The sequence below is a fragment of the Triticum aestivum genome, chromosome 5A, assembly GCF_018294505.1.
Source record: "Triticum aestivum cultivar Chinese Spring chromosome 5A, IWGSC CS RefSeq v2.1, whole genome shotgun sequence".
NCBI classification, from domain to species: Eukaryota; Viridiplantae; Streptophyta; class Magnoliopsida; order Poales; family Poaceae; genus Triticum; species Triticum aestivum.
Genome location: NC_057806.1, coordinates 514,705,336 through 514,726,019, shown reverse-complemented (window position 1 = coordinate 514,726,019; position 20,684 = coordinate 514,705,336). Strand labels below are relative to the sequence as shown.

The 20,684-nt window shown below is 44.5% G+C and overlaps 3 protein-coding genes across 3 annotated transcripts; 2 read left to right on the top strand and 1 right to left on the bottom strand.

Annotated features, from left to right (window-relative positions):
- Positions 1-3,992: 3,992 nt before the first annotated feature.
- Positions 3,993-5,511, bottom strand: LOC123104437 (serpin-Z2A). The gene is made up of 2 exons (XM_044526281.1): positions 5,089-5,511; positions 3,993-4,996 (listed from the first exon to the last, which is right to left on the bottom strand). Exons 1-2 carry the CDS (start codon positions 5,485-5,487, stop codon positions 4,109-4,111), a joined length of 1,287 nt encoding a protein of 428 aa, XP_044382216.1. The 5' UTR covers positions 5,488-5,511; the 3' UTR covers positions 3,993-4,108.
- Positions 5,512-8,111: 2,600 nt separating this feature from the next.
- Positions 8,112-12,140, top strand: LOC123104438 (inositol-tetrakisphosphate 1-kinase 6-like). Its single transcript, NM_001422835.1, has 12 exons — positions 8,112-8,399; positions 8,503-8,538; positions 9,008-9,203; positions 9,380-9,468; positions 9,555-9,626; positions 9,703-9,905; positions 10,078-10,231; positions 10,434-10,547; positions 10,746-10,808; positions 11,071-11,207; positions 11,311-11,458; positions 11,621-12,140. Exons 1-12 carry the CDS (start codon positions 8,247-8,249, stop codon positions 11,759-11,761), a joined length of 1,506 nt encoding a protein of 501 aa, NP_001409764.1. The 5' UTR covers positions 8,112-8,246; the 3' UTR covers positions 11,762-12,140.
- A 79-nt stretch (positions 12,141-12,219) lies between these two features.
- LOC130685183 (uncharacterized) lies at positions 12,220-14,687 on the top strand. Its single transcript, NM_001422834.1, has 5 exons — positions 12,220-12,295; positions 12,382-12,731; positions 12,954-13,032; positions 13,122-13,236; positions 13,553-14,687. The coding sequence occupies exons 2-5, from the start codon at positions 12,557-12,559 to the stop codon at positions 14,336-14,338; spliced, it is 1,155 nt and encodes a 384-aa protein (NP_001409763.1). The 5' UTR covers positions 12,220-12,295; positions 12,382-12,556; the 3' UTR covers positions 14,339-14,687.
- Positions 14,688-20,684: the final 5,997 nt, after the last annotated feature.

The window sequence follows — 20,684 nt, the reverse complement described above, 5'->3', positions numbered from 1 at the left end:
TTTTAGTGAGGGATCATCTTATTTAAGCTACCGTCGTTCTAAGCAAATAAGATGTAAAACATGATAAACATGACATACAATCAAATAGTGACATGATATGGCCAATATCATTTTGCTCCTTTTGATCTCCATCTTCGGGGCTCCATGATCATCGTTGTCACCGGCATGACACCATGATCTTCATCATCATGATCTCCATCATCGTGTCTTCTTGAAGTTGCCTCGTCATCTATAACTTCTACTACTACGGCTAACACTTTAGCAATAAAGTAAAGTAATTACATGACGTTTATGTTGACACGCAGGTCATAAATAAATTAAAACAACTCCTATGGCTCCTGTCGGTTGTCATACTCATCGACATGCAAGTCGTGATTCCTATTACAAGAACATGATCAATCTCATACATCACATATATCATTCATCACATCCTTTTGGCCATATCACATCACAAGGCATATGCTGCAAAAACAAGTTAGACATCCTCTAATTGTTGTTGCAAGTTTTTACGTGACTGCTATAGGTTTCTAGCAAGAACGTTTCTTACCTACACGAAAACCACAACGTGATATGCCAATTTCTATTTACCCTTCATAAGGACCCTTTTCATCGAATCCGATCCGACTAAAGTGGGAGAGACAAACACCCGCTAGCCACCTTATGCAACTAGTGCATGTCAGTCGGTGGAACCAGTCTCACATAAGAGTACGTGTAAGGTCGGTCCGGGCCGCTTCATCCCACGATGCCGTCGAATCAAGATAAGACTAGTAACGGCAAGTAAATTGACAAAATCGATGCCCACAACTGCTTTGTGTTTTACTCGTGCATAGAAACTACGCATAGACCTAGCTCATGATGCCACTGTTGGGGAACGTAGCAAAAATTCAAAATTTTCTACGCATCACCAAGATCAATCTACGGAGTAATCTAGCAACGAGGGGAAGGAGAGTGCATCTACATACCCTTGTAGATCGCTAAGCGGAAGCGTTCAAGTGAACGGGGTTGATGAAGTCGTACTCGTCGTGATCCAAATCACCGATGATCCTAGTGCCGAACGGACGGCACCTCTGCGTTCAACACACGTACAACCCGGTGACGTTTCCTACGCCTTGATCCAGCAAGGGGAGAAGGAGAGGTTGGGGAAGACTCCATCCAGCAGCAGCACGACGACGTGGTGGTGGTGGAGGAGCGCGGGACTCCAGCAGGGCTTCGCCAAGCACTACGAGAGACGATGAGGAAGAGGGGTAGGGCTGCTCCAACAGGGAAGGAACTTCATGTGTTGGGCTGCCCCTTTGCCTCCACTATATATAGGGGGAGAGGGAGGGCTGCGCCCCCACCTAGGGTTTCCACCCTAGGGGTGGCGGCAGCCCCAATCCCCATCTGGGGTGGCGGCCAAGTGGAGGGGGAGAGGGAGGCGCACCAGGCATGGGCCTTAGGGCCCATCTGCCCTTAGAGTTTGCCCCCTCTTCCCCTTAGGCGCATGGGCCTTGGTGGGGAGGCGCCCAAGCCCACTTAGGGGCTGGTCCCTTCTCACACTTGGCCCATGTGTGCCTCCGGGGCTGGTGGCCCCTCCCGGTGGACCCCCGGACCCCTCCGGTGGTCCCGGTACACTACCAGTGATGCCCGGAACACTTCCAGTGGCCAAAACCATACTTCCTATATATCAATCTTTACCTCCGGACCATTCCAGAACTCCTCGTGATGTCCGTGATACCCATGTTGGCTCCCACATGATCCACGATGATCTCATCGGATGAACCACGATGTCGAGGATTCAATCAATTCCATATTCAATTCCCTTTGTCCAGCGGTACGATACTTGCCCGAGATTCGATCGTCGGTATCCCGATACCTTGTTCAATCTTGTTACCGGCAAGTCTCTTTACTCGTTCCGTAACACATCATCCTGTGATCAACTCCTTGATCACATTGTGCACATTATGATGATGTCCTACCGAGTGGGCCCAGAGATACCTCTCCGTTTACACGGAGTGACAAATCCCGGTCTCGATTCGTGCCAACCCAACAGACACTTTCGGAGATACCTGTAGTGAACCTTTATAGCCACCCAGTTACGTTGTGACGTTTGGTACACCCAAAGCATTCCTACGGTATCCGGCAGTTGCACAATCTCATGGTCTAAGGAAATGATACTTGACATTAGAAAAGCTTTAGCATACGAACTACACGATCTTTGTGCTAGGCTTAGGATTGGGTCTTGTCCATCACATCATTCTCCTAATGATGTGATCCCGTTATCAACGACATCCAATGTCCATGGTCAGGAAACCGTAACCATCTATTGATCAACGAGCTAGTCAACTAGAGGCTTACTAGGGACATGGTGTTGTCTATGTATCCACACATGTATCTGAGTTTTCTATCAATATAATTCTAGCATGGATAATAAACGATTATCATGAACAATGAAATATATACAATAATAACTAATTTATTATTGCCTCTAGGGCATATTTCCAACATGGTCTATGTTGATGACATTATTCTCATCAGTTCTTCGTCTACTGCCACCGACAAGCTCATACTAAGTCTTCGACATGACTTTGCTGTTAAGGATCTTGGTCCTCTTCACTATTTTTGGGCTTAGAAGTGACTAATACTGCTGGTGGTCTCTCTCTCACTCAGAAGAAATATTCTATGGACCTCCTTCGGCGTGCGGGTATGTTGAAATGTAAGCCTATCACCACACCCATGACTGTGACTGAGAAGCTGTCTGCTGATGTTGGTGTGCTTCTCTCTTCTGATGACGCTACAAAGTATCGCAGTATTGTTGAAGGACTACAATATCTTACCATTACTCGACCGGACCTTGCTTTTGCGGTTAACCGTGTCTGCCAGTATCTTCACGAGCCCCGTGACACGCATTGGTTTGCAGTCAAACGCATTCTGCATTATGTTCGTCTCACTGCCTCCTTCGGTTTACTTCTTCGGCCTACCACCTCTAGAGGGTTGTCTGCCTTCTCTGATGCAGACTGGGCAGGATGTCCTGATGATCGCCGATCTACGGGGGGATATGCTGTGTTCTTTGGTTCAAATTTGATCGCCTGGAATGCTCGCAAGCAAGCCACCGTTTCACGGAGTAGCACAGAAGCTGAGTACAAAGTTGTTGCTAATGCTGCGGCCGAACTTATTTGGGTACAATCTTTACTGCGAGAGTTGGGTATTCCTCAAGACATACCTCCAGTTCTATGGTGTGATAACATTGGAGCCACATATCTTTCATCCAATCCTGTCTTCCATGTAAGGACGAAGCATATCGAAGTTGACTTTCATTTTGTGAGGGAACGAGTTGCACAAAAGCTACTACAAATTAAGTTCATCTCATCTAAAGATCAACTTACGGACATTTTCACTAAGCCATTGCCACTTCCTTTGTTTGAAGTTTGTCGGCGCAATCTCAACCTTCTTGACACATGTTAAGATTGAGGGAGGGTGTTAGAATCCAGGTTATATACGTTTGTAGCTTACCCTTTCGTATATACCATGTATATGTAATACCGATGCTATATAATGAGAAGCCACGCACCCCCAGGGGAGAGTGCGATTCCTCAATCTCTATACGTTCTACCATAGCTTATACATTTGATGACTTTATCAATCTTAAGCTGTTGTGCTGGTCATTCTCTTAGAGGTGCTCAATTGAAGGTAGTGTATGTGTGTATTTGATTATAGCCTTATAGGGATGAGTGTATATATGCTCGTGTATGTGAGCGACTTCGATGGTATATACTGTATTAAAAGAAATTGTGTCCACCTTTGACACGACTGGGTGCGCAACAGACACTCTAAGTTATCATGCTCATATGATATCCTCTCATGTCTCAGAGACTTTGGGCCGTTCGATCTCGAGCTTGATGCGATTCTAGCCATTTGATTTGGTCTCGAGTGATTTCTGCTCGTCGGATAAAAATCGGGGTTCGGAGCAATGAATAGTAATAGTCCAAATTAGCCTACTCATTTCTCTCTTTGAATAGAGAATCCAGTTTAAACTCCCAATCTTCGCAAAATAAAAATAAAAATAAAAATTCACAAGCTCGAGTCATTAGTTGGCGGGTGGCTATTGGAGATACAAAATATAGTCGAGTTTCTAATCCACGTCGTGTAATGTGTCTTGGTGTTTTGTAGGATCAAGCACATGGCCGGCGAAGACGACGGCACCGGACACCTCCTCGATCACAAAGAAGGCAAACGGATGGTCGGCGATGAAATCGACAGGCTGACAGGCCGATTCATCTTCCTCCTCACAGACGGTGACGGCGGCCGCCTCGGTGCCTTCCTCGTTCACCTCGACCACCGCCCTGTGGAAAACGTCCTTGAGCACCAGCCGCTTTATTAGCTCCCCCGAGGCATCCTCGACGTCGGGCGCCATGTCAGTCAGGTCAGCCTTGTCGGCCTTGAACGCGGCCACGAGTCCCATGTCCCGAAGCACACAGGACAGCTTGCCGTAGAAGGAGACCTTGAACTTGGGCAGGCGGAACTCGTCGACATCGACCTCATATTCCGGCAGGTGGTCGCGCAGGAAGCTCGGGCTGGACGCGATCTTGCCGACGAGGTCCCACAGGCCGTCGCGCGCGTCCGGCAGGAAGACGCACATCGAGTACCGCGGCAGTGGTGCAGGATTGTCTCTGGATGAGGTGCCGCTTTGGCGTGAGCGTGGCCGCTTCTTGGAGGCGCCGGGGTCCTGGGACCCGTACGGCAGCCGGAGCACCTTGAAGCCGTCGTGCTCCTCGACGTACTGGCTCCGCCCGGTGCGCATCATGGGCGCGTCGACGGCGGTCCCGTCCAGGAGGTAGAACCGCTCCACCTTGGTGTTCTTCTTCTTGAATGGCGTCTCCCACTTGCCCTTGAAGTAGATGGCGTTGGCGAGCACCACAGCCGTGTCCTCGCTCACCGACTCCGGGGGGAGGATCGAGTCGATGAGCTTGCCCGTGGCCGCCGCGACCCACTTGTTGATCTCTTCCCTCGACTCCTCCGCCTGCACCGATCGACAGCAATCAGTCAATCTCCATGGATGGATTCATGGATACAAACTACGTATATATGACGTGATGAGACATAGACACTAACCTTGTTGCGGAAGTCGACGGCGCGTATCTCGGCCAAGTAGGAGGCGACGACGGCCTCCCTGTAGGCCGGCTCCAGCGCCCGCCCCGCGTCGTGCCACACGCCGGACGCGAACGCGACGCGTGGCCCACCCGACGGCGACCGGTCGGCGAGCGCGTGCTCCACCACGAAGCGGCCGTTCGCGGCGAGTTCGTCGCGGGAGCTCGCGCCGAGGACGGCGAGGAGCTCGTCCAGGGTGCCGCCGCGGGCCCCGGCGGCCACCAGGGATAGAGCCGAGTAGATAGAGAGCGGCGAGAAGGCGACGTTGCTGGGGTTTTCCCTGGTGACCGACAACTGGTCGGCGAGGCGGTGGGTGAGCGCCGTCAGCGCGTCGGAGCCCGTGAACCCGCGTCCGCGTGCCATCTTGTCTGGCCCTTGCTAGGTTTGGCTTCTTTGGTGAATCTGATGTCCCGGGTTTGTGCGCTTATATATATGGCCTTGAGGACTTGAACACTTTATACGTGCAACGATCGGAGCAACCAGACGTATAGATTTGTGTCTCTTCCCCGTTAGTAATACCATTGGTTGATAACTCAAAGAGGAAATAAAAGGGAAGATCAGACCCGGAAAAATGCCAACGGAGGCCGAGCTCCAGTGAGCTCGTTTTCAATTTTTATTTTTTTGGAGCGTGAAAAATTCTAAATTTATTTTTTGAACACACATGCACATGTATACTATGTATATGCAAAATTTCACAGTATTATACATTTACATGTGGAGTACAGGAAAAAGACAAATATGCATTTTTAATGGGCCTTTTATTTTTGTTATCGGGCCAGAAATTTGTTATTTTTGTTATCGGGCCAGAAATTTGTTATTTTTGTACAGCCTACAAATCACAACATTTTTCGACAAAATTAACACCTTCTTGCAGAATACATATAAGTTTTCATGGTATTTTTTTTTAGATTTTTTTGAAACTTTTGAATATGTTTTTTTTAAATACCGAGCTCACTGGAGCTCGGCCTCCAAAAATCCACACTCAGATCAGACCCTGCTTCTCATGGACCAGTGCATACCGCATTACGTATCTATGTTCAGCTTGCCTCCCATAAACAAGTCCAATATTCTTCCTTTTCTCTATGGCGGGCAAAATATGTCTTAATCTATTTCCCTCCTTCCCTCCATAAAGGGCATGATGATCAAGGCGCATAATCTTAGACAATTTAGGATGATATTACCCTTGAATAATTTGTTGATTAGCGGCAATTAAATTATTTAGGCTGGAAAAGAAAAGGAGTCAAATATTCTTCTTTTTCTAATTAGCAGGCAAAATATGCCTTCATGTATTTCCCATTCAACATTCTTCTTTTTCTAATTAGCGGCCTACTGAACATTTTGTCCCACTCAAGATCTAGAACACTTGGTCGCAATTAGCTTTTCATGGCGCGTGCTCTATTTTTTCCGAGAAAAAGTCAGTATATTCATCTTCAATCATGGCAGTAACGAACGTCAAAAATAATAAAAATTACATCCAGATCCATAGACCACGTAGCCATGACTACAAGCACCGAAGTGTGCCGAAGGCGCGCCGCTGTCATCGCCCCTCCCTCACCGGAGCCGTGCAAAACTTGTTGTAATAGACAGTTGAGAAGTTGTCGTGCTAAGACCCCATAGGGCCAGCGTAGCAGAACAACAATCACTGCCGATGAAGAGTAGCGTAGATCGGAAGGATCTAACCTAAAGACACACGAACGTAGACGAACTACGGCCAGATCCGAGCAAACCACTAAGGACAGATTCGTCGGAGACACGCATCCACATGCCCACCGACGATGCTAGATCGACACACCACCAAGACGGAGGCTAGGCGGGGCGAACCTTATTCCATCTTTAGGAAACCGCCACCATCTCGTCTTTTTGAATAGGAAACAAAGCTTAACGAAACTGGAGGAAACATCTGAAAATAACAAAGCCCTCCCGCCGGCAAGGGCCGGGATCCACCGCGCCGCAATGGCCCTAAGGTCACCGGATACGACGCGGACCGGCGGCGGTGCCCGGCGGGATGCAAAGGAATCCTAGGCTTTTCTTAGGGGAGAAGGCGGTTGCGTACTGCTTGCTTTGTGTGGCGTGTGTTCTACTTTAGAAATGTAAAACCCAACGTTCGATATGCAGGTTCAAGAGGGTGGCGAAGACCATGTCATAGTGGACCTAAAGTGTCTTCCGTTGTCAAAGAAGTTCCTAGCTCGATGCCTGCAATCTTTGATGTAATCAAAGTAGTTTTTGGGTCGCGAATCACGTTTGTTCCGCTTGGTCCGGACGGGTGCGTGCGATTTAGAGGTCCACGTTGAAGATGCCCTTATGTTCTACACGCTGGCCTCACCTCCCTGCGTTTCATCCGTGGGAGTTTGATTTTAGAAAAGATATGCATATGTGGAGTACTTGATCGAGGATGATGTTTGAGTGCTCCTCATATTGCAAATGAAGCCGAAAAGTCTGCCATCAAAGACTTTTGAAAAGGAAGAGTGCCTCTCTTCTTCTAGCCTAAGATGGTTGTTCTTCTCCCTTCGCGTCGGTTTTTTTACGATAGATCTTTAGTAACCTCGCCGACATTCTTCAAGCATGTGCCTTGTCATGCATCTTGCAGTAGATTTCTACTGCAGTTCCTATAGCATCTTGTGGCATGTATTTTTGCTGAAGTCTATGACGTGGTCTTTGCATTCGCTCCATTTTCACGACAATTTCTTCAATGATGAGGGTGACAAAGAAAGATGGAGATAGAAAGACTTTAGGGACAATGGTGTAAAATTTATTTTTTGTTTGGGTCTTTAATATTTATTTGTATCGGTGTTTGTCAGATTTGTTGAAATGCCCGCCGTTTATATATATTTTTAAAAAGAATGAGGACGTACGCGGTACGTCCGTTTTCCTCGACACAGTGCACCGGATTCCCTGCAACACCAGCCAGTAGCCACTATCACCCTTATTAAAGAATGAAAATAAAAAAAATAAAAGCAGAAGGTGCTTTCCGCATTTCGCCAGGACCCGCCACCTGTCTGCCACGCGCCCGGAAGACCCACCTGGCCCTCCTCACACGTGGCCCCACCGCTCAGGAGCTTCTCCTTCCTCCAAGTCCGGCCCCAACACCCAAAGCTGAAGAGAGAGACCCGAACCCCGCAGCCATGGCCATGGAGCGACCTGTGCGGCTGGTGCTGGATGCGTCCCTCCTCCTCGATCCCGTCGGTGCAGGGGCGCAGGAGGCCGCGTCGGTGCCCACGCTGCGTCCCGGGGCGGAGGCGCTGCTGCGGCGGCTGCGCCACTCCAATCTGGGCGTGGTATGAGTCCGGCTCTTCACCGCGTGCGCTCTGAGATGAATTATTATGATATACCAGTACCTTGTAGTCCACTGACTGCATCTTCTTGCTCCTTTTGTTTCAGGCAATTTGCCATACGGAGGAAATGCCAACTACTGTGGTACATCTGTCTCTACCCCCTTCTGAACCTTTTTTTTTTCAAGTTACTGTGTTTGATTCATCCCAGTTATACTTGTACTGTACTGTTTATGATTCGCGATGAGGGCTATACAGAGCTGAGTATACTTAAAACAGAAGTGTTTGCATGATCACTTCAGATGAACCAATATATCCAGCTAGATTTATTTCCAGATGCTCCCGTTGCACTGATCACTCTTGATGTCTGTCAAAGTTTTCTTCTGCTAAATCCTGCTGTGCGGTTAAAACTTGCAATATTTGTGGCCAAACATTTTATAACCCTCAGTTTACTGCGCTAGTATCTGTACCCTCCCATATGAAATGAAAAAAACTGGTATTGCTGGCTTGCGGCATACATTCCCGTTCTTCTGAAGGCATTGTTTTGTGAATGCTTTACATCATTCCGTAAGGTAGTATACGCTTACACGGGGCTTCTCTGTTGCTTTTATCAGTCAGGCTTTCTTGAAATGACAGCAGACTTGAACTCCTTTGGATATATATCACTACCTGCTCCAACTGGGAATCACTTACTAAATGAGTTGATGTTAGAGTGGAGCAGAACGAGTTCTTGTTTTTATGCTACTTCCAGAGTTGATGAAGATCTATTTTCTGAACTTGAGAGCCACAACTGGAAGGTTATTGCTGTAGGTAAGCATAAATCAGGAAGAAATGTTAATTGTCCATCTCATGCTGTTTCCAACTAGCTGTTTGGCGTTAGGACTTCATCAATGATATATCTGCTGTGTAGCCCATGCTGTTTTACATATTGGAAGGAGGTGCTAATATTATCTTTGAGGGCTATTGATATTCTTCTTATGATCCAGATAGTGAATGTGGAACAAAAGATTCTGGAGTTGTAAATATTGGCAAGCTTCAAGAGCTGCTTATCACTTTGGCTACTTTAATTAAAAAGGTTAAATTGTCATTCATGTCTACTTGGTCATATTTCTTGTGATGTTGTAGTGCACTAATTTCGAAATTATGTGTTCTTTCATCCAGGAAATAGTTAGCTCATCTATTTTGATGGTTGGCTATGCAATGAAACCATCCCGTGAGGAAGACTTTGCCAAGGCAAGTTTTCTATAATGTGTTACTAAGTACATATTTGATCTCTGCTGGAACATCATTATTCCTATGTTGCTTGCAGAGAGGAGCATTTCCCATTTATCCTAGTGAAAATGGACTTATCTTTGTCCCACTCTCATTTGAACTTCCTTTAGCCTCTCAACTTCTAGAAGTTGACATAATCCTCCACAAAATGACGGATGAGATCATTACCATTGATCCAAATTGCTCCATCAGTTTTCCCAGGGGAATTTCATTTTCTGCAGGAATGTCTGAAGTTATAAGGTACAATCGATTACAGAAGTAATTTAGTGGATTTTCACTTTCGTATCTTCTAGCAACAAGTAGCAACCATCTGATAACTTGCTTTATATAATTTGTAACAGAAACTTCTTAGGTTGATATGTTGAAGTATTATACTCATTCTGTTTTCACTATCATCCTCTTTGTTAAGCAGGTTTATGGAAGAATACCCTGATTTTTGCATCATTGATCCATTCAAAAATATTTCCCCGTTGCTTGATCGTCTGCAAATCCAAGAAATTCTAGTTAGATTGCAAGAACTTGGCTCTGAAGGAAGGCCCAAACTCCGAGCACCACATTCTTTGAAGGTCTTTTTATTTGAATTACACTTATGCAGAAGTATGACTTCATGGCTTTTGTACTGTATGTTACTGACATCTACCATCATTAAACACTCCTGTCTTCATGCACTTCTGAAGAGCATTTATGTGCAGTGCATGTTGCATTGTTTTATTGTCTACAATCGGCTTTGTCTTGACTATTGAGTTTTCTTGCTATTTTCCAATGCAGGTCATAAAATTCAATGGCAGTGAATTACAGAAGCAACTAGCAGAAGCTAATTTATCATTTCCACTCATCGTGAAGCCACAAGTAGCATGTGGAGTCGCTGATGCGCACAATATGGTAGCTTATTGTCTTTGTATTTAGTTCTACATCAACTGAATGTTCGGGTATTATATTAATTTCCAATCATATCCTTTTGTCACCATTCCTACGAAGATGGTTTTGCTGACTTATTGTGCTACTTGATCCCTTTTCAGTTTGGAATTTTATTTGCTTTCTTTTGAATTATGCATCTAAATGAAAAATCGTTGTCTGCAGGCATTAGTTTTCCAAATTGAAGAGTTTAGCAACCTTAGTGTGCCTCTTCCAGCTATTCTACAGGTACAATTTTCTGCCTTTTCCTCTCTGATAGCAGGTGCCTTGGAAGGAAATGGGCATATTTGATAATACACTTAATGTATTATATGTTTTGACGATTAATCACATCTTGTGTGTTTTCCTTCAATTTTGACACTCATGAGGCATTCCGTGTTGAGTCTTGATGCACTCTGCAGATCTGTACCTGTGAACTACCGTTTGCGATGATTCATCTTCAGAAACAACCGGGAGATTCTGATGTGTAGGTTTTATTTATGTGATGTAGGAATACATTGATCACGGGTCCAAGATATACAAATTTTATGTAATTGGAGACAAGGTTTTTCATGCTGTAAAAACTTCAATGCCCAATGCAAATTTGCTAAAATCGTCATCGGGGGATGAACCTCTTACGTTTAATAGGTAAAGTTTGGAAGTATATATTTTCGGCATGATGTTGGATGTCTTTTTCATTCATCTGCTAAAGTGTACTTCCCATACCAAATTATTTGAATTTGCTTCACAGTTTGAAGACTCTTCCAGTGGCTACCAAGGAGCAGCTGCTGCTGAACAGGGTACATGATAACAAATCTCTGAACATCGGTGTGGTGGAAGAGGCTGCAAAATTGTTAAAGGAATCACTTGGACTAACAATTTTTGGATTTGATGTTGTTGTAAGTATTTATTCTTGTATGGTTTGTGCTATTAGTAGTCGGTACAGCTACAAACAGAGTAACTTCGTCCCACTGGAAGTCTGAAACACTTACAGTCACCATTATCTTTTTGTTGTTGCGCATTCTACTTCGGAACTGTAAACATAGCCTTTGAATACGCAGGTTCAGGAGGGCAGTGGAGACCATGTCATAGTGGACCTAAACTATCTTCCGTCATTCAAAGAAGTTCCTGACTCCGAGGCGATGCCTGCGTTCTGGGATGCAATCAGGCAGTCATACGAGTCGAAGAAAGGGAAGGTGTGAACTTAGTCATTGGCCTCGAGAAAAAACATATACAATAACGGCGACAACATCCGCACCATTTGGTGGAGATCACCACTACTGGGTGTTGAATCAACAATCTGTCTAGAAGTGGCTTCTTGTCGCCTAGAATCGTAGAGTACTTCGGAACTTTGCAGGCAGAGATGTGTACTAATCTGGGAGCGACACCGCTCAACTGTGGAGTTAAAACTGGTTGCCGTACAAGTGTATGATTTACATGTGAATGTGAGTGGCCCTGTAGACACTGTACTACAATGTGAGTGACATGATATGCTTGTTTCTGCTCTGCATAGACCAGCAACCTGCTTCTCTCTGCATCTACTCTGTTCTTTGTATGTGAATTATATCATGTGAAAGCCTGTTTTTTCGTCGTCGCTGCGGATTTATCCCCGGCCTCGGCCGACTATGGGCATGGTTTTTATATGGGGGCACACTGAAAGCAATTACAGTTGGCCTTTATGAAGGGGCCAAAACTGAACAAATTTGTGCCATGTGGAGCCCAAGGAGAAAGAAACGGTACTGCCCAATGTAATGTAATAATACTTTCCATTCGGCTGCATCTTGATGTCCCTTTCGCCAACATATTTGTTGCATTTGTGCAGATCGCGTGGAGCTCCAGGGAAACTTTCAGGATTGCCGGCACAGTTTTGGCCTTTTGTTATTCAGGCAAGCTTCCGTCACTGTATGCAATATATGCATGTATGTACCTGCTCTCCCTGTGTCTCGGCACCTTTAGTTTGCCTGTTTACTCTGCTCCCTGCATTGAGCGCCTGAAGAATGGAGCACATGAAGAGGTTCTCCGGCATGGCGAGGGGCACACCCGCGTCGGCTCCGGCGCGGAAGGACGAAGACGAGAGCCTGCTTCTCTTTGGGGAACTGTACAGGCATGATCAGGAGAAGGAGGTGAACCTCCTTGACCCAATGTACTCCGTGGAGTTTGAAGCCATCCAAGGTCAGGTGTTGTCTCTTATATTTTCACTTCTTTGCGTGTTCATTTTTGTCGCCGAGATGCAATTATCCCCCCCCCCCCCCTGCTATCGCCGTCCGGGGCTAAGATGATGAGATTTTGTGTCACTGGTATCAATAAACTGTTGGAAGATCTAGGGAAGTTGATACACATCTTTACTTGGAAGATAGATAATCTGACTAGAACGCTTTTTTTGTCTGAATATAGGTGACCGCCGCATGTTCAAACTCGCCTCGGGGAAGCGAGATTACCTACTCACAGATGGCGAAAAGAACGATTACGATTGGTAAAGATGGAATTTGCTTGCAGTAAAAACATGTTGACCTATTCTCTCTACTGCGTATTTTGAAATCGGGGCGGTTCATTTGATTTCAGGCTCAAGACTCCTCCTGCCACCCCGCTGTTCGCTTCCCTTGAGATGGAAGCTGATTCCGCCCAAATGGTTTTCCAGAGGGAGCTGCCTATCCTTCAACCAGTTAAAACTTCAAGGGTATGATGGCTATCGAGTCTTCACAGTAATAGCAACACTTTCACTCTACTTACCTTAGAAAAGACATGCACCTCTTCCGCACATCATAAAAATTTTTAAAAACAATCATGACACATCGAAGTAATTCACCATTCACCAAGTTGAAATACCGCATGAGGATTGCAGAACATTTTATAATAAAAAAAATCATCTTCTAATACCACATGGGTGACCGTCAAAGTTATCCACCAAACCAAAGAAGACTAGCTGTTTTTTTTTCGCGATTTATTCATTTTTTTCATTGATCTTATTTCTTGACATTGTGAAACTTTGACAGTTCTCAGGAAAGCTCGATGCACTCAGTAGCACATCGACGAAATCTGAATCTCCTACGACGTCCAGTTCCTCAAAGTCGGCCACTCCAACGGCAAGACCCAGCTCTTCGTCAGAGAAAAACCTCAGCACCAGAGGACCGTCCCCTGCCTTCTGCAAACAAGAGTCCCCATCTTACAAAATAGACAAGAGATCAAGCTACACACCTCTGGGAAACAGGCTGCAGAATGCAGTGGCAGCTCCTACAACAGACACCAAGGCAGCTAAGAAAACCTCGTCAGACAAGAAGACCGTAGCCCCAGGCAGCACAAAGGCAGCCAAGAACGTCGCAGACAAACCCGCGATGAAGAATGTCACGGCGGCTGCCCCAAGAGCTCGGACCAAGGATCCTTTGGTTGGTGCAAAAGATCTGAAGGTCGATGCTGGCAATGGTGGTGGCACAAGAAGAGTGTCGGTTGGTGCAAAGGATCTGAAGGTCGATGTTGGCAATGGGGGCGCCACAAGAAGAGTGTCGGTTGGTGCAAAGGACCTGAAGGTCGATGCCGGCAATGGCGGCGCTGCAAGAAGAGTGCCACGTCAACCGGCTGCAGCAACAGGTATCGGCAAAGACCCCTCTTTACTGCCGGCAGCGGCAAGAGGAAGGAGCAGAGGTGGCCATGAGCCGGCTACTGGTAACGGTGTCGATGCCACTGACGGGGCTGTGGTGAAGGGGAGGAGGAGAGCAGGCGGGGAGAAGGAGCAGCAGAGGCAGCAAAAGGTTGGAAGCCATGGAAAGAAGCTGGTTGGGTAGCTTCCCCTGCCGGCATTCAGCATCCTGGCTGAATTTTCAGGAAGGAGATGGCAACATTCGGTTCAGAAAAGAACTTTCCGTTGCCTAAATGTATGCAAAGTACTCCCTCCGTCTCATAATATATGAGTGTTTTTGACACTACACTAGTGTAAAAAACGTTCTTATATTATGGTAGAGAGGGAGTACTTTTGATTGAAAGGTTGTTCATATTTTGCAATAGAGATTTTCACCATGTAGCTGAATGGACAGTCTACACGCTGAGTAGCAGAACTGTCTTGTAATACAAGTCGCTCAAGCAGTGAAATCGTTGGTACATTCAGTAAAAGAAATGCATTTCTATGGAAAAAAATTGCGGGTTCATTTCTATGAAATTTCAAGTTCGCTGAAACAACTCGCATGGATAGACTAATCAAAAGGAGGGGTGGAGCTGCCATAGCCGGTCAGAGAAAAGTTTAGTCGCGATTCTGCCTAATAAGAGCATCTACAACCGGAAGTACCAAAATTCACCCTTCAAACGCAGCATAAAAAAAGAAAACATCCATCACATCCATGAACCTCAAACTTCATACCTCAAATCCATACTAGCAATGCAGATAAACAACCTACATACTTTGTACATACCTAAAACTACTTATTGTCGAAGATGTACACAATCTCCATGCCCGGCGCCAAGTTGACGTGCAACTGCGGCAGCTCCGACGCCTATGAGGGCTCCGGCTCCTGCTTGCGGTGTCTCCTGCTTGCTTAGGGGGACACCAGCTCCTGCTTGCCGTGTCTCCCATCTGGTCGCGTCGGTCAACGCCGCCCTCCTGTCCGATCACATCGCACGACATCAATGTCGGCTGCTGCGGCTCTAGGCCAGCATGAATGTGGCGCGGGAAATCCATTGGAGAGAAAGGATGGGAGAGGGTTTTGGATGGGCCAGGGGTGTCGTACATGTGCGCGGCAGCGGTCCGGATGTCCGGACCGGTTCACAAACGGATGTGGGACTGTGTTGGATGACAAAACACCTCCAGACCGCGCGGTTCGGGCATGCAGGGGTTGCGAATGTTACTTCTACAATGCATTAGGCATAACTCATCCATTACTGAAATCACCATAACTTGCAAAACACATTTGACCAAGAAATACTGATGAATATTTAATTCCAACAGTTCATCTTATAAGCTAGAGGCTCTATAAAATGATTATCTCATGATACACTAGAAACTATTATGGAGATATTTGTTTCATGGTATGCTTTAGAGATCTCTAGCATGGGTATATTTAAGAATGGTAAAATACTACACATACAATCCACACTACATAGTTTATTTATACATTTTCCAAGAAATAATCGAGAAGGTTTTTCTAGAAAATACAAATAGCACAACACGAATGTATTTTAGAATAATATACATAATAATTGTATACCAAATATCATTATGGTAGTACTAATGTTAGTGTGCTTGACTATGCCAATTAAGCAAATTATAAGTTAAAAATATAGCAAACATGTAAGTTATACATAAGTATAGAAGTTCAGTATAAATTATGGAGGTGTTTGATTCGGGGAAATGTAATGTACATAGGGGTAACCGTCCCGGCTAATATGAAAATAAGATATCGATCAAGATTGGGTGGTATAGATACAAATGTGTCAGGTGTGTGTGCACATGACATGTCTTTCATCTACATATTACCTGGTTGGGAGGGTTCTCCACATGATGGTCGTGTTCTTAGAGGTGCCATCTCAATGCCAAATGGGTTCCGTGTCCCCGAAGATCAATCTTACCTTATCGATGCTGGTTACACAGATGCCAGAGGGATTTTAGCTCCATATCATGCTCAAAGGTACCACTTGGGTGGCTGGACAACACATAACCCACCTCGTAGTGCAGATGAGTATTACAACATGTGTCATGCTAGAGCCAGAAATATTGTAGAAAGGTCCTTTAGAAGGCTCAAGAATCAGTGGGCGATTTTTGGGTCCCCGTCTTTTTTTTCTATGAAGAGTTGAAGACACAATGTCGAATCATCATAGCATATGCACTCTAGCACAATCTTATCTTGCAAAATATGCCGCTCAACCCACTCAATGATGACAAGCCAATAATGCAAGAAACATTGGAAACCATGGAGGGAGAGTTAGGCCAACTAGAATTCATCACTTCTCTCTCAACTTCGAATGAGCAGACAAACTTTCGAAATGTTCTTGCGCAGGGCATGTATAGCAGACATAGGGCTGCTAGGGGTAATTGAGGTATAAGTCATTTATACTTTTTTTCATTTTTTTCTTCCAACTTTCTTTTTGTTTCAATTGCATCTCATTTGTATTTGTTCCATTTCATATGTGTGTGTGTGTGTTCCTTCTCATTTGTATTAGTTATTCCTTCTTTAGATATGGATGTGGATAACTCAAGTATGTCCCGTGGAAGAAGCAAGAATAACAGGAAGTGGACTTCGAATGAGGATGATGAAAAGCCTTGTATGAGTTGTCTTTAGATCCAAGGTGGACGGTAGATGGTAACTTCAAAAATGGATACCTGGCGATATTGGAGAAGCATCTTGCCGAGAAGTGCTTGGGTTGTGGTATCTCTTCAATTTCGCACATTAAGTCAAGAGTGGGGCACTTTAGGACAAAATATGGTGCTCTTGAAGTAATGATAGCCAAAAGTGGTTTCACATTGGATGCAAACCGAAAGATAATTCAATGCGGGAAGGCACAATATGAAGCATATTGTAAGCTAGATCACTTCATCCATTAAAACTGAACTCCTTCAATGTTGAAATGTTATTGTAGTGTTGTTGTGCACATTGCTATTGTAGTTTGTAATGTTGAATTGCTTGATGTTGTACCTTCCTACCTTGTTATTTTTTATATTATTGTTTGATTCCTTTTGGTATATGTACCCCCGATCTGTTGCATTTCTATCAGAGACTAAGTTCCTTCTTCTATAAAAAAACATGTAGATTCATAATGAGGCAAAGGGATTGTATGGTGTCCCATTTCTGTACTTTGAGCGGCTGGATGCTATTTATGGCAAGATCGTAGCAACGATGGAAAATGTTAAAGGCTTTGGTGAGACAGTGGTAAACTTGCAAAATGAAATTGCTGTCGAGGAAGGAACATGATCAAGAGGACCTAATCTCAACAGGTACCACTAGACGGTCTGTTGACACTTGCTCTGTGGACGCAACTAGTTTCAAGAGGCCGAAGAAGGAACCAAGGCCAAAGAGGGTGACACTACCAAGTGATCCTTTTGCAATAATGCTACAAGATTTCAATAGCCAGCTGAACAATGCAACACAACACGTGGGTACAATGGCAACATCATTCACAACATCAATGGCGTGAGAAGTAGCACAAGAGGATCCTCAATAGAAATCAAAAGGGAAGGCAAGTTGTGAATTGACTAGGCTTAGCTTCATTGGGTGTGAGATCGTTGAGGCTGCATCCGTATTTGCTAAAGCTCCAGATCACATGAACATGATGCTTATGCTTCCAGAAAATCTGAGGAGGGAGTTCGTCTTAAAAATGCTCGCTGGTATCCTTTTGCTAAACTCTACAATCCCTTTTGCTAAACTCTGTAGTCTACATTATCAAGTTTGATAACCTATACTACTCTACTTGGCTAGTTGTCATATGCAGCTGCAATCTCTACTTGACTAGCAGCTAGTATATGCATTTGCAATCTCTACCTGACTAGTTGTTAGTATATGCATTTTCACCCTCTACCTGACTTGTTGCTAGTATATGCATTTGCAATATCTAGTTGACTTGTTGCTTATGCTTGACATTTCATAGTATATGTTCCATCCAATCTCTACTTGACAAGCTGGTTATGCAGGTGAATAACAGAGTTCAATAACCACCTATGAGATGTTAAGTTACAATGAATAGGGATAATATGCATTTTCTTAGATATGTCAAGTAAATTATCATTAGAGTTCTTAATTATCTTTCTAGGCCAAGTGATTTGCTAGTGAATAACATAATAAATGATGACAATTATGGATTGCTTACAATTTTGTAATCACAGTGCCTATTCTGTTGTTAATTTTTGGATTAGTGGTTGTCTCTTGTCTGTTTATGTATTTCTCATTTAACTCTTGCTTATTGACAGATGATAAAAGAAGCTAGGTTGATTAGAAAAGATCGGTTGTGTGGCAGATGAGAGGAATGGTCACTGGAAAAGCTACTTTGCAAGATTCTGAAATTGGCCTTTGGACTTGTCTTACAAAATAAATTTTGGGGACTAATTATGTATTTTATCTCGAATTGTCATTGAATTATGAGTTTGTACCAATGAGTTGATATTTATAAATGGTCTCAAAATCTGGTTAAATGATGTCTTGGATGAATGCAAATATTTTTGAATTATGTACTTGTTTGATGTGTTTGAAGTTATGCTAGTGAAGCATCCACTAAATGCATGTGAAAACCTTGTGAAATTGTGTGAAATTGTGTGAATTTGAAATCGGGCGTGCATACGATCTGATGTATTCTGATTACAGTGTCACACCAAACACTATAAAGGTTACTGATAACATTATTGGCATGTGCCAAACAAAACAAGAAATGGATTGTTACCCCTTCGATCTCATTGCGACCTGTTACTATTGTCGTTTGCGTTACCAACCAGTGAACCAAACACGTCCTATATTTGTTTTAATTCCTCCAACTCCAAAAAAATAGACATGTACATTTAGCTTCTTTTTCTCTAGTTTTCCCTTACCCAAAGAAATATCACAGACCAAAACGAATAACTAGATCTTTACATAGATCATGTGTGGCTCATTAAAGATAGTTTTGTTGTTTTTTGCAGTGGATAAAACGAAAATATGTGTATCCTCCTGCCTCGCTGGATTCGCCATCTTTCTTCTTCATCAAATGTCTTAATCTTTCTCTTGGTTCTATACCGGCTAATTTCTTAGCTTATTGTTGAAGGAAATATGCCCTAGAGGCAATAATAAAGTTGTTATTTATATTTCCTTATATCATGATAAATGTTTATTATTCATGCTAGAATTGTATTAACCGGAAACTTAGTACATGTGTGAATACATAGACAAACAGAGTGTCCCTAGTATGCCTCTACTTGACTAGCTCGTTAATCAATGATGGTTAAGTTTCCTAGCCATGGACATGTGTTGTCATTTGATGAATGGGATCACATAATTAGAGAATGATGTGATGGACAAGACCCATCCATTAGCTTAGCACTATGATTGTTTAGTTTATTGCTATTGCTTTCTTCATGACTTATACATGTTCCTATGACTATGAGATTATGCAACTCCCGAATACCGGAGGAACACCTTGTGTGCTATCAAACATCACAACGTAACTGGGTGATTATAAAGATGCTCTACAGGTGTCTCCGATGGTGTTTGTTGAGTTGGCATAGATCGAGATTAGGATTTGTCACTCCGTGTTTCGGAGAGGTATCTCTGGGCCCTCTCGTTAATGCACATCACTATAAGCCTTGCAAGCAATGTGACTAATGAGTTAGTTGCGGGATGTTGCATTACGGAACGAGTAAAGAGACTTGGTGGTAACGATATTGAACTAGGTATGATGATACCGACGATCGAATCTCGGGCAAGTAACATACCGATGACAAAGGGAACAATGTATGTTGTTATGCGGTTTGACCGATAAAGATCTTCGTAGAATATGTAGGAACCAATATGAGCATCCAGGTTCCGCTGTTGGTTATTGACCGGAGATGAGTCTCGGTCATGTCTACATAGTTCTCGAACCAGTAGGGTCCGCACGCTTAACGTTCGATCGCACGCTTAACGTTCGATGATGGTCGGTATTATGAGTTTATGTGTTTTGATGTACCGAAGGTAGTTCAAAATTCCAGATGAGATCACGGACATGATGAGGAGTCTCGAAATGGTCGAGACATAAAGATTGATATATTGGATGACTATATTCGGAGACCGGAATGGTTCCGAGGTGTATCGGGTATTTATCGGAGTGCCGGAAGGGTTATCGGAACCACTGGGGAAGTTATGGGCCTTATTGGGCCGTAAGGGAGAGAGAGGGAGCAGCCAAGGGCTGGCCGCGCCCCCCGGGCCTAGTCCGAATTGGACTAGGGGGAGGGGCGGCGCCCCCTCCTTCCTTCTCCTTCCCCTCTCCTTCCTTCTTCTCCTAGTAGGACTAGGAAAGGGGGGGGGTCCAACTCCTACTAGGAGTAGGATTGCCCCCCTTGGGCGCATCCTATAGGGCCGGCCGGCCTCCCCGTTGCTCCTTTATATACGGGGGCAGGGGGAACCCTAGAACACACAAGTTGACAATTGTTTTAGCCGTGTGCGGTGCCCCCCTCCATAGAAAGACACCTCAGTCATATTGTCA

Coding starts and splice junctions, on each gene's coding strand:
- LOC123104437 (XM_044526281.1), bottom strand. CDS start 5,487: ATGGCACGCGGACGCGGGTTCACGGGCTCCGACGCGCTGACGGCGCTC. Junction 4,997..5,088: donor CCGTCGACTTCCGCAACAAG/GTTAGTGTCTAT, acceptor CGATCGGTGCAG/GCGGAGGAGTCGAGGGAAGA.
- LOC123104438 (NM_001422835.1), top strand. CDS start 8,247: ATGGCCATGGAGCGACCTGTGCGGCTGGTGCTGGATGCGTCCCTCCTC. Junction 8,400..8,502: donor GCCACTCCAATCTGGGCGTG/GTATGAGTCCGG, acceptor CTTTTGTTTCAG/GCAATTTGCCATACGGAGGA. Junction 9,906..10,077: donor GGAATGTCTGAAGTTATAAG/GTACAATCGATT, acceptor TTTGTTAAGCAG/GTTTATGGAAGAATACCCTG.
- LOC130685183 (NM_001422834.1), top strand. CDS start 12,557: ATGGAGCACATGAAGAGGTTCTCCGGCATGGCGAGGGGCACACCCGCG. Junction 12,732..12,953: donor GGAGTTTGAAGCCATCCAAG/GTCAGGTGTTGT, acceptor GTCTGAATATAG/GTGACCGCCGCATGTTCAAA. Junction 13,033..13,121: donor GAAAAGAACGATTACGATTG/GTAAAGATGGAA, acceptor ATTTGATTTCAG/GCTCAAGACTCCTCCTGCCA.